We start from the raw sequence: 14,338 nt of genomic DNA on the forward strand, positions 1-14,338 counted from the left end.
CCATTACGCCAAAATGCTCGGTTTTAGTTTAGAGGTGCGCGTTCTCGCCGAGTTTATTACCTCCTCTTTACTTCCGCCCGGGAACTCGAAAGCCTTAAATATATATATATACGTTCCGTAATAATTATCGACTTCGCGATTCCGTAACAGTCTTCATCTTTGTTGTCGAAAGTCGTTTCTGCGCGTAATTGGAGTACGTCACGCGCTAATGCGAGAACTTGCTGCTGTGAATTCTCTCGAGAATTATTCTATCGTTCTACGACTTCAATTTCCCTTTTCGTTACAAACTGATATTATGTATTCGTCTCACGATTTTATACCTATATAGGAGTTGATTAATTTCATTTGTATACCTCTTTGATACGAAATGCTACTTTTTCCGATATGTATATATATACAAGCAAAATGGAAAATCACGATTATGTATATAGTTTATTGTATTTAATAAAAAATTTACCAAATGAAAAGTAATATTTACCGTACATGAAGAAGAATTTACCACACATGAAGTAATGTTTCTTATTTCGATTAAGTAATATTTACTATATGTGAAAGTAAAGTTTTTTATGCATCACGTAGCGTTCATTATACATTTAGCAAAATTTACTATACATAAAACAAAATTTCCAGTACATAAAGTTAAAATTTACCATACATAAAGTAAAGTTTATCATCGGTTAAATAATGTTTACCGTACACAAAGTAAAATTTACTATACACGCTCTTTCAATCTGAATTAGTAGTTTTCTACACAGAAAATTATAAGGTATTGAAGTAAGCTTATTTTGCTTATTTTAATCCATTTTGGTATTAAAATAAGCAAAATTGGATTGAAAGAATGAAGGAATGAAAGAGTGCGGATTCGTTTACCAATTGAATTAGTAACAGTTTTGTCTCTTTTTTAGTAGAAAACTACTAATTGCTAATAGAAACTACTAATTTATGGAGTAAGTCGTATTTTTTACTATTTCAAATTATTAAGACGATTTACTCCATGAATTACTAGTTTTCTACTAGCAATTAGTAGTTTTCTACTAAAAAAAAGTCAAAACTGTTACTAATTCAATTGGTAAACGAATCCGCACTCTTTCATTAGTAGAATTATTATTTACTTTACTATTTTTGGATTAAAAATTACCAGAAATGCGCAGAAACTCCGGACAATTCAAGTTTTACTTTTGAAGTATAGTAAAAGTTACTTTATTCGTTTTTCTATTTTTCTCCGTGTATACAAATTACAAAGTAAAGTTTACTATACACAAAGTAAAGTTTCTCTTCGCTTAAGATAACGTTTACTATATACATAAACTAAATTTTTCATCAATTAAGTAACATTTGCCATACCTAAAGTAAAACTTACAGTAGATAAAGTAAAATTTCCAATACATAAAGTAAAGTTTACCATCGGTTAAGTAACGTTTACTATACACAAATTAAAAATTACTATACACAAAGTAAAGTTTCTCCTCGGTTTTAAACGTTTAAAATAAATAATGTAAAATTCCTATCGGTTAAGTAACATTTACCATCCATAAAGTAAAATTTACCGTACATATAATGTATAAGGGAGCGTTCAAAAATTACGTAACATTTTCTTGGGAAGGGGGGGGGGGGTCAAGCACTTTGTTACGGACAGCAGAAAAAATGGCGCTAATGTAAGCAATACCGTGTTACATGGGGAGGGGGGGGGGTCAAAATAAAAAAAAAAACGTTACGTAATTTGTGAACGCTCCCTAATTTCTCACCGCAGTTAAGAAACGTTTACCCTACATAAAGTAGAGTTTAACAATCTGTAAAGTAAATCATACTTATATTTTTATTAAAACTTATTTTTAATTGTTACTGAATAAAAATTGCTATTGGTACACAATTTTTATTACCTTTCAATTCTATAAATTTTCTAAAATAATAATAATAAAAAAAAAAAACATTATTGAGCAACTCTCAAAATTGGACACATAATAAATTTTGCAGTTACCGTCATTTAACTTTCAATATTTATTGGCATTGTTCGAGAGATTAATTTTATTAGTAACATATATATATATTGAATAGAAACAACTGATTTGTCATTTAGTGCGCTTTATCAATTAAATCCTCTGTATATTTGTCGCTCGTTAAATATATCGAAGGAAAAAACTGAAAACGAGTAACTTTCAAGGATGAGCGATTTCGCGCTTTTATCAATTTGCCGAAATTGGTTTTTACGCTTTTAGCACTATTTCCCATTGGCAGCTATCCGCTTTTTATGTTTAACTCATATATATATATATATATATCTCATTCATTTTCCCCAGCAAACAAAATTATTTATTCGACCACCCACGCACTGCAGCAGTCAGCAAAATTCGAGGTAGCCGTACCGGGAAATCTACTTTTCAGTGCAACATGCGAATTTATTTATTTATCCGCGGCTTCCCGAGGCACGTTCCACAAACAGACTCTTCTAACGAATCCTTTGCGCTCATGCATACGACAACAGTCGCCCAGACCTGTCTGGATTACTGCCATGCTTTCTGCCTCTCTGTTATTGTACTACTTTGATACGTATTTTTCTTTTTTGTTTTCTCATTCACATTTGTCCGTTTTTCCCGTCTTTTCTCTTTTTTTTATCGAATTTCATATATATAGCCCAGAGGCGAAATCCTTTTAACGAGACTTCGATGTCCTTTCGTCATTTTTCTATTCATATATGTATATAGAAATAAAATTCTCCGGCAATAAAATATTACAATTTTTAATTTAAAAATTAAAATTAATTTGTCTCGCATTTTTTTTCCCCCGCAAGTAATCAAGAATTTTGCTTCCTTTTGTTACAGCAACAAAGGCCGGAAGTGCCGAGAATATTCGCTCAACAGATGCCACCAACAGCTGCAATTGGTCCACATCCAGGACTGGCAGGTCTTCCTGGCCTTGGTCCTGGAATTCCAGTTCCAACTTCTGCCTCGGCAGCACTCCTTGGCCTAGGCATTCCCGGTGGGGCAAATCCCGGTGGAAATTCCGCCCATCCTTTATCAATAATGCCAAAACCAGATCTACATCGAGGACAAAACGAGGACATCAAGCCTAATGGAGGTAAATTAACATTTCTTTTTCCCCAAATATAAAAAAAAAAAAAAAATTTCAATATCATCAGAGAGATGTACATAAATTGAAGAAGAAAGAGAAAAATTACCTTGGGGCAAAAAAATTAACAAAAGACACGATTAAAAAAAAAAATAAGAGCAAATTTTTGTTTACAATTTAAAAACTGATTTTTCTTTCTCTACAAGAAAAAAAAGAAAGTCTGTATTTCAATTTTGTTCGCATTTTTCAAAGTCTTACATAAATGTTCTCGTCGTTTATCTCTAGACGATGTCACGTTGATAGGATAACATCATTTCTTCACACGAGGCAATCTTCGCTGACGCTGTGCTGTCTGAATTTTTCGTTTTGCAAGTGAAGAAGGAAGAGGAAAAAAAAATAAATAAAATAAAGAAATGTTGCTAAAGTTTTCGTTCCGTTTTATGTATCAACTGCACGTACCAGCAATTCCTGGCTCTCTTGTCAAGATATACGGGAATGTTTCGAAGAGTGATTTTCGTTAGCAGAAACATTATAGCTTTTGCGTGTCTACATATACATATATATATATATATGTATATGGTAAACTGCTAACACCCTGATATCTGAGCGTGTAATCGGTACTTCCGCTTTCGTGATACGAGCATTCCTTATCTTATCTTGTTTAAACTGCTCTCAGAGAGAATGAAGCAAATGAAGAAGGGAGGGGGTGGACCCTGCTCTATACAGCTGTCTCATCACCCTTATCACATAATTATCCATCACGCACCACTTTCTTCCTCTCTATCTCTCTTCCTAATCGGACGTTAGCGCTTTCGACTGCAACTTGATCAAATTATTTATCTTTGACAAAGAAACTTATCGCAGACTCTCTCTCGTGACCAAATCGAGTCATATTGTGATTTCGATGAATTATTATTATTATTATTATATTATTATTATTTGTATGTGAACATATTTCATTTGTTAATTTTTATGTTTTATTTTTATATTTGCTGTTTGTAATGCGATGATAATTTTACAAGAATAAAACGTCAAATAATTTGTTTATAAAATGTAAACAATTTTCTACATTTTTTTTTTCCTTTTAAATCTCGAACATTCCTTATTTTTCATTTTTGTTTTTTTTTTTAGTGAGCAAAGAAATATTTTTTGGAAATTATTAGTTAACTTTATGCCAAACAAAAATTCCAAAGTTGACCAAGTTAGAGAATCTATTGCTTTTGAGATAATGGAAAAATGGTCCAGTACTTTTGACTATTATCTCAATGATTCAGACTTTGTTTATTTTGGAAAATATAAATTTTTATTTTCTTTTTGTACCATTTGTATAAAATTTGAAATTATTCCAATTTTTAGAGGCTGTTTTCACTATATGTGGATCAATTCTCCGAGAGGCTAAAGATTCTGCGTAGAAGCAAATATTCTGCGCAGACGCAGAATATAGTTAACCTCTCGGAAGATTAAATTACCACTTTTATTTATTTGTAGTTTTTTCACTTTTTTTTTTTTTTTTAATAATAATGCACTTTTATTTTATTACGAAAATAAAAAAAGGCAAAAAATATTGCTAGGTAGGAAAAAAAAAAAATTTCAAATAAAATGGTATTGTTTGAAGTATATGACTCGATACGCTACTGTAAGTGTACGAATGGAAACACTTCTCTTGTAAGCGTACTTGTTGGGTTTTGCCCGTGTACGACCTCGATTTCGCTGGTCTCTCTAGTTACATCCTCGTTTTCTTGCTTCTACGATACGAGTATAAGAACGTTTCGCACTTGTACACAGCTGGAACGCTGACAAAGTCACGGCAGTTTGACGTAGGTTATCTCTCTCTCTCTCTCTCTCTTTTACTCTCCTTCTTCCTTTTACTATCGTTGGCTCTCATGAATTTCTGGCTCTCTTTCTCTTCAAGAGCACTCGGAATCTCCTCTCTCGGCACGAGAGTGCTTCCCAACTTCTATACCCCACCGATCCTCTTTTCATTCTCACACCCTTACCCCTCATTCTCCTCGCTCACTACCTCAAAAACCCACCCTCCTAACTTCCTTTTCTATACCATCTTCACTGCTTTTTGCCCATGGGCGTCGGTATTTTCTTCTTTCCAAACGGAAAAGCTGTGTACCTTCTTTCTTCAACATTTTACACTTAACACATCATAAATCATTATTACGAGCGTCTCCATGATGTCAGAGAAATATGCTGAATTATTATAGATGCAATACTACTTTTACTCTATCATCTTCCTTCTTTTTTCTCTTCTTTATGGTGCGAAAAAAGCTTATGATTTATGGCAATATTTTTTTTTTTATTAGCTAATGAAGAACAAACTGGTGTTGACAACAAAAAATTAATCACTTTAAAAATGGATTTTAATCATTTTTTTATCATTGTCAATTTTTTTATTTTACTTCTCTTTAGTATTATGAAGCCAACTCAATTTTTTTCAGTGGTTTTACATTGTAGGTTATGTAGCACATACCCCTGTGTACTAACCTTAAAATAATCTCATAAAGCTCAGTGACGTAACCTTAAATTTTATAATCGTAAGCTTTTTACAATCTTTTAATAAAATTGCAAATTTATAAAATAAATAGTAAATAATTATAAATAATAATAAATAATAATAAATATTAACAAATATTAATAAATAAAGTTAATAATAAATGCCTAGTTAGCGATTGTCCGCCATTTGTAAAAAGTCATCTCTCACCTGAGTTGCAACAGTTTTCCCACTAGAGCGCTAGTATCGCTAGTATCATGGTCTAAAGAGAAACGAAAAATCGTTAGCTATTTTTCCCAACTTACTATATATCAATAAACACTGAACACAAAAAAATAACATTTATATAACCTCAAAATTCTAATTATTTTTAAATTAATTGAATCTTCATTTTTTTTTTCATTGAATATTGAAACAAAAAAATAAAGAGTATAATTTACTATCGATGATATTAATAATAATATAATTAAAATTGATAATAATATAATTTAAACGAATTAACTCAGCTCGTATATTTTTCCACAACTATAAATAAATAGAAAATAATATGAAAATTATTAAAATATAATATTCATGTATATACAAGATATTTTTGGAGATGAAAAAAGAAAATGTATTTGAAAATCTGATTTACTGCAGACGCCAATGGTATATAGACGAGTGGTGCGCCCTTCACTAAGAAGTCTACCAGTCCTGTTTCCTAATTACGTTATTCTACGCATATAACTCGAGGCAGCCTCTCTGTTATTTCTCATTTCACGGTGTTATCGACAAGCTAGATAATGAAAACGTCAGCGTCTCCTTCAGACCACGGATTTCAAACAGGAGGTCAATTCAATTCAGGATTCTCATTCGACTCATCTCCCTTCTATATCTTATTATTGAAGACAGATTAAAATATTCTCAAAAATTTAAAAGGAGGAGATTTCATTAAATTTTTTTTTCTATACGCGCGCAATCCAAAAATTATATTCTAATTAATTTCTCTTTAAAGCAAAAAAAAAATAAAAATAATTTTTAAAATTAATTTGTTAGAATTTTATTTTTTGTAGAATTTTACTTTTGAGGCAACAAAAATAAATTTTTATTTGTAAATACCAACTGAACGTTTTGTTGTCAAAACCAAAACTTTTTTTAGGGTTTCGTGACTTAAAGTATAACCATAGCAACCGTTGCCATGGTAAACGTTACCATAACTATTTTTTGTTATACAAAAACTAATTTTTAATTTAATTAAAATTTTTAACAGATAAACTTTATTTTCCCACATAAATTAGTTTCATATTAACAATTCAGTTATTAGATTTAAGGAGGTTCCATCCCTTCACTGAACTAGTCAAAGCAATAACCATTTTTGTCTGATTTGACTTGCTCGGTATTTTGAAACGTCTGGCAACACTGCAACTCACGTTATATATATTTATATAAACAAGACAACTTGTGAGGAAATTTAATATTTAATTATAACTTAATTTTTTAATTAATTATATTAATTAAGAATATTATAATATTATTATAGAATTATAAATTATAAAATTATAATATCAATATAATAAATTAATAATTAAATATAATATATTATTATATTAAATTACTTATTATTATATGTTATTTTCCATGATTTATTTTATTTATAAGCTTTAATTTCTAAAAATATTATGTGTTTGTCATATTTTTCAAGTTAATAATAAAAATTTTATTAACTAATAGAATTTCAGTTTTTAATTTGAACATTTTATTCTTTTCCCAGAAATAAAAATTTGAAATAACGCGCGCATAACCTCAAAACTTTGACAAGCGCACGCGCACGGTGGAAACCGTGAAGACGCGAAATGCCGTGTTGCCAGATGTTTCAAGTTATCTTTTCTGTATCACAAAAAGTGGAAAAAAAAATTTATAAATGAACTATTTTGAACTCTCACAGGAACCTATTGTCCTTTTTTAAATATAATACCGGTTCATTGCATATCTGTCTTTAACTATACAAACTTTGATCAACATCTGTTTGTTTAATATTTCATAGTATGAAAATATATGTGACAAAGTAATGAATTCCCATAAGAATCAATGTTAAACAGTGAAAAAATAAATCGATCAGAACTTTTTTCTCCGGAACCTACAGGTCTCAAAAATTTAACTACGGAATTTTAGAAGCTTTATTTAGTAGTGTATCAAGTTTTACCAAAAACTGCTTGTTTATTCGATAATAGGTGGTACCTCCTTAACAATTCCTTTTTAGTATACTATTTACATACAATAAAAGCATAAAAAAATATTGTTAAATTTATTTTTCTCTTCGTAAGTAACAAATTACATAAAGCGCCAATGAAGGAAATTTATCAAGAAATCTTATCTTGCTCTGCACGTACACTCAATTTCGTTATCCAACTGTTACTTCCTTTTTCTCTCTCTCTCCCTTTCCATCTCGTGAAGCCCATCTTGCGGTAATTGATTAATGGACTCGGGGTGAGTTCGATTAAGGCAGTATCGACTCGATGCTCGTCGAGTTGTGAACCGAGCTTTATTTCAATCCCTCCGAATAGATAGTTGATACATACTACTACTACTACTACCACCACTATTATTCTCACAAAGTCGTTTCTTCTTGGAAACGAAACGACCTCTTTGCGTTTTAGTAGAAAATTATGCGCGCTCTCCCGTGTCCGTTTACGAGCCTTGGGGTTGAAATGCCCCGGGTAACTTCTATGGTTAAAGGGGGATGACGAACATTAGCGGGTTAAGGGATGAGAAAAGAGAGAGAAGGGGGTGTTTGATGCTTTGAAGCTTCCTTTTTTTTACCGGCTTTTCTGCCTCTCGTTTTTATATATATATATACATACATATACACAAGACCTCGGAGTCTGTAATAATCGGGAAATATGAGAAAAATTCTTTCTACGACCCTTCTAGGGGCAAAAAAAAAAACCACGCTCCATAACTCGAACCCATAACTTCAGTTATACGATATAGGTACATCGAGATATATAAACGTAGACGTGTGTAACATCCACAGGGATATTCCAGAGCTCGATATCTCTGCATATAAAACACTCATGTTACGATGAGGATATCTACGATGTGTCTACTGGGTAGGTCCATTTTTTTTTTATCCAATTTATCTTTATCTTGTAACCGTTTTTCCCTTTTCTGTCGTAAAAGTGATTAAGTGCTTCAAAAAAAAAAAAAAAAAAAAATTATATTTATATAGAAATTGAAACGTTTCCAATCAAAAACTTATTAATTTCCAGAGTTTTGAAAAAAAAGTTATTTAGAAAAATGTATTTTTTAAGTAAATATTGATTTTTAGTTTTATTTCCAATATTAATAGAAAAAATAAAATACCTATTGAAAATAGATAAAAAATAATAAAGTTTACGGCTAAATAGAAATTGAAAATATTTTACTACAATTTTTGTTTTTTTTTTACTGTTTACTTCAGGGAAATATTTATTGGCAATTCAAATAGATGAACTAGCGTGATTAGCGAATGAATTTTAACAATAATAGTGATGTGACTCTCTATGCAGCGCACTCCATGTGATTTGATATATTTCTAATTTAATTTCATTCTTTTTACTGTTTTTTTTTTTAATTATTTTATTTAATTTTGATTTCCTTATTTTATTTGATTATTTTTTACTGTTTTATATAATTATTTTTTATTTCTGAAATTTGAATATAAATAGATTTATCCGTCTGATATTTTCACTTTAAGATTATAAAATAAAACGCTGATCGGAGTTTTTTTTTAATCTTTTTTCCAACGTTGGATGGAAAATATTACTTTGCCATTCTTTACAGTGTGGCAAATAAAAATTAAGTGAGAAAAAACAAAATAAAACTTACCGAGTCGTGATGTAATCCTCAAATACCAAAAACATCCGCTAGGAGCGCAAGCTACTTCAACGCCGCCAGTGATGTACTATTGAAGGCGCCAAATTTGAATCTAAATTTGAAAATTCAAATATTTAACAAAACAATTTAATCAAAATTGTACATTTTTGTTATTTTTAAAATAATTGAAAATTAAATTAATGAAATATTTTTTAAATACATTTTTTAATACAATTGTTTGTACATTCATTTATATCACATATTAATTTTAGAATTATTTTTAATTTAAGCGCTTATAACAACAACAACAACGCTAGCTTCTTTTTTTTATATATAAATATAATTTTGAAATAAATGGAAAAAAAAGAGAAACATATCTATATTTCGAGCGCACAGTATGTGCCATTGAGAGGAAGAATATCGTTGAGATATTTCTTACGAGACAAAGTGTACCTGGTACAAGGGGTTGGTGGTTGGGGCAATCGAGTGAGGGCAAACTATGAACTCTGCTCTCCGTGAGGACAAAGCCTCTGTTGAAGAGATCCCTTCACCCCATAATGGTGTCCTCGGTTTACTCTTCCCTTTCCGTCTCTCTCTCTCTCTCTCCTCATTCTCTCTCTCTCTATACATATACTTCTCCTTCAACTCTCAACCCACTCTCGCAGAAATCCTCGAGAGCACTGACTCCTTTCCAAGGTATTTGAAGAAAACTCTCTCTCTCTCTCCTTTCTCTTTACATTTTTTTCACCCCCTTTCAAAGTCAAATTACATTATTTTTTTCCCCTTTCATTCCTCTAGATAAACCCTATACAATCTAAATTTACCTGAATTAAAAGGAAACGAAATATAAATTTGCAAAAAAGAGCCTCGGCAAAATATGTGACGTTCCAGGAGAAATGGCACCTGGTAAAAAAATTTGTAGGTTATAGTTTTAAGTTGAAATAAGTTTCTAAATTAATTAGGTAAAATTAAAAGTAGTTTTCATTCAATTTTTTGAGTGTAATAAATAATGAAACAAATGTTTTTTGCATGCGTGTTGATTCTTTTAGTGTTTTTCACTTTGGTTATAATATAATAATTTCTGCAAAATTTAAAGCCCCGTTTTAAAAAATATAGGAGTCTTAATGATGGCTATTTCATTTTCAATGAATTGATGTTCTTTACGACTTATTCAAGTTAATATTGAATTTTCTAATCATATCAAAACAATTTCACTTTTTTACTGGAATAATAAATTTTTAAATTTAGATGAAATAGTTTCTTTGGCTGCTTTTAAGATTGATTAGGAATCTAGTCATGTTTTCAAAATTCAAAATGGCGGATCCAATATGGCGGACAAAATTCAAAAAGTGGGTTAAATTCGCTTAAAACTCTTCACTCGGGGGTTTTTGGGATCACTGATTACGAATTTGGTGTCAGTTTTCAAAAATTCAAAATTACGGATCCAATATGGCGGACAAAATTCAAAAAGTGGGTTAAATTCGCTTAAAACTCTTCACTCGGGGGTTTTTGGGATCACTGATTACGAATTTGGTGTCAGTTTTCAAAAATTCAAAATGGCGGATCCAATATGGTTGGCAATTTTTAAAAATCATTCGAAATAATTTGAAACTTATTACTCGGGGGTTTTCGGGGTCGCTGATAACGAATCTGAACTCAGTTTTCAAAAATTCATAATTTAAATGTATCTAAATTAAAAATACAAGAAAATATTAATTTCACCTTTTTTTGGTTACAGGTTTGAATCCAGCAGAGGAGAGGCATGTGAGTATATCATACTTTTTAATATACATATATATACATATAGTGAGAATTCTCCAAGGCATATTACACGCGGAAAAAGTTCATTTTCGGTTTTTAGAAGTTTAACAACGAGAGTTTCTTTATAAACAAGAAGGGTGGAGGGGGGGGGAGGGGAGGGTTCGAAAACTTGTGAAATTTTCGCGTTTCCATATTTCTTGCAAGTTGGACGTTTCAGTCTGTGAAGTAAATTTTATGTGTCGACCTTCTGTCGAGGGGTTGAAATTGCCTGAGGGCCTGTACAGAATCTTGTGGGCTAATATTCAATATCAGGCGCGCCCTTAGTTTCCAACCCTCCCTCACCCCCACCCCTCCTCTTCTTCCCTATTTCCTCTCTTTGGCAAAGTGACGAATGTCCCTCCCTCAGGCGCTGAACGATTTTGTGTAGATTTTGAGGGTGGCTCTATACAGACTTGTGAGGTAGGGCGAAACGAGCGAGAAGGTCTCGCGAGATTAAAGGGGAGATAACGCGAGGATTAGCGGAGAGACTATATATAGAAGGAAAGAGAAGGAGAGTAAAAGAGAGAGAGAAAGAAAATCCGGGAGTTCACGGGATAATGATGTCGGCTTATAAGTACTGCTTGGAGAGCTCTCACGTATACGTTGTACTACGTGTACTTTTCGACGAGGGAGAGAATATTCAATGCGCTTGGACTCCCCTCATCCTTCACTGGGTTGACTCCACCCAAGAATCAACGCCATATATTTCCACTTGACGGCCCATTCACTCAAGTGCTCGCTTTTGTCGATACTTGATTTTCAGCACTTTTGGTTTATTTCAATCTGTCATTATTCGAATAAAGACTCTTTTATTGTCGATGCTTATATTGAGCCGATGACGACGACGACGAATTGATCTAAGTATATATAAAATATATGGTTCGTGTGTCAATTCATGCGGGTTGTTTACACTACCACCAAGAAAAAAAATTGTTTTCAAACTATCATAGCAGAGATTTTTAAAAATTTTCATTACAAATATTAATATTGTAATTTATTTCAAAATTGGGACATCTCTGTTTTTGTACTATTTAGACGTATATGAAACTGAATTTTTGATATTGAAAATTAATACAGTCCATACTAATTTTCGATATTATTTGATTAGAAACTAGTACGTTTGATATGACAAATTAGTAGAAAAACTAATTTTGAATTTTTTTAAAATAAAAAGTCTTTCAAATATATGAGATAGTCGTAGAATTTTAACTTTTTTTTTCTAATTAATTAAATGTAATTCATGTAAAAAGCGAATTATTTTCTATTTACATATTAAAAATTGCAATATAATTTAATGCAGATAGTGATATTATTGAAATAGATGTAAAATGGGTTAGTGATGAGAAAAATAGTATTTGTATTTCATCATTTTTGGGTTTATTGTCAAGTAACGCAGCGCCACCAACTAGGGAAACTTCAATGTCACTCATCGGTTGGTAATTCAGAAATCTAGTTAAAAGTTTTATTGGCAAATTTGAAAAAAAATGAGTATTGCATAGAGATTAGACCTTAAGAAAAGAATCGGAACAAAAGTTTGTCCTAACATAACCTAAAAATAATCTTCTTAGATTAACGATGTTTTAGGAAATGATTTAGATAAAATAACCTAAAAATAATAATTTAGGTAAATATCCGTAAACTGTAAAAAAAAATTAACACTGCCTTCAATATCAGAAACCGTAAACCAATTTTTATTTATTAAATATTTTTATTTATAGAACAAAAAAGTTCTGTACTCAAAACAGAATAAACCCGAAATTATTTTTTTTTTTTTTGAAAACCGAAGAAAAAAATTAACTCGAGTCTGTAAATTCTTGTTTTCATCATTTCCTCATCGCTCTGAAAACAAATTTCCATTGAATTGAACCACAAAAAAAAAAAATTGGCTGTTTTTAGAAGTAAAATACCTTTGCGTTTTAATTCTTTTTTTTTTATTTTAACCGATTTATTTATCTCGGGAATTGGTTTGTTTAAAAATCCCTGAAAAGGCCTTTTTTGTGTATACCCCCCCCTTCTCTCTTTCTCTCTCGCTCGCTCACTCACTCTGGAAATGAAAACAAAAAACAGCGATTGTTCCTCTTTTTTTTTTTTTTGCCTAGTTTTATGTGTTCCTGATTGTAAAACGAGTGAAGCTTCCCGCTGAAAAATATTAGAATTGAATTCCCACGTCGACCATCGAACCTTTATTTTCCTTCAAACTCGCTGCATATACACACACACTCAGCGTTTCTCTCTCTTTCTCACTCTCTACAAGTCAAAAGAAAAAGCTCCCCTATTCGTTTCAAATGCACGAATTTTTGTAAAAGCTAAAGCTATGGAGCAATATTTTTTTTTTTTGAAAAAGATCACTATATATATATATATATATATATATATATATATATATATATATAAAGTGAGAGAGGATTGATTCTGATGATTCGTTGAGAGAGAAAGAGAGAGAGAATATCGTGCGCGAAACTTTAGAGAGAGCCGCTGTAAGCGCGTTAACGTTTTTTTCAGGGAGCTTTTAATAAACGCGAAGCGGTCGGGCGCCGCCGTTGCTTTATGTACGTTGATGCTTTTGACGACGAGCTTTTTACGCTCACGTTCAGCTTTCACGAAGCGGAGGGCTTTTATATTCACCTCCGAACCCCTTCTACACTCAACTTTGCCATATCCAACGCAGGTATAACCTACACACATACACACATACACTATGAGGATGAGTATACGTATCTAATCTTTTTTATGAGGTGAAACTTTACGCGATCCCTGGCCGTTTAACGCTCTTTTTGATGCGTGGTTAAAGAAGAAAAAAAAAAGACGAAGGTTAGTGAGATTGAAAACTCCCAACAGTAGACTCGCAACTAAATCACTAATTTACTTTTAGTTTCTTTGATTTTATATTAAAATATTAATTCATATTAAAAAACATTAAATAATAATTTTAAATCTATTTTACCGATGTAAGTCATGAAATCTGTTTCATCAACAGTCGGTAAAACAGTTTTATGTAAACCATCAAATTTGTTTCGCCAGCAGTGGGTAAAACAGTTTTATGTAAACCCTCAAATCTACTTCGCCAAAAGCCGGTAAAACAGTTTTATGTAAACCCTCAAATTTGTTTCGCCAGCAGTGGGTAAAACAGTTTTATGT

At 31.4% G+C, this 14,338-nt stretch overlaps 1 protein-coding gene across 3 annotated transcripts in view; it reads left to right on the forward strand.

The window, feature by feature from the left end:
* Positions 1–14,338, forward strand: part of LOC127277798 (protein groucho-like) — a 167,666-nt gene that overhangs the window by 121,680 nt on the left and 31,648 nt on the right. For all 3 annotated transcript variants that reach the window (XM_051299178.1, XM_051299180.1, XM_051299179.1), the window contains exons 6-7: positions 2,820–3,075; positions 11,139–11,164. In XM_051299178.1, the coding sequence (XP_051155135.1) occupies positions 2,820–3,075; positions 11,139–11,164 (282 nt within the window). The remainder of the gene's footprint in view (positions 1–2,819; positions 3,076–11,138; positions 11,165–14,338) is intronic.

Source organism: Leptopilina boulardi, unplaced genomic scaffold (genome assembly GCF_019393585.1).
Source record: "Leptopilina boulardi isolate dan_hultmark-lab unplaced genomic scaffold, ZJU_Lbou_2.1 LbouV2_179, whole genome shotgun sequence".
Taxonomy (NCBI): Eukaryota; Metazoa; Arthropoda; class Insecta; order Hymenoptera; family Figitidae; genus Leptopilina; species Leptopilina boulardi.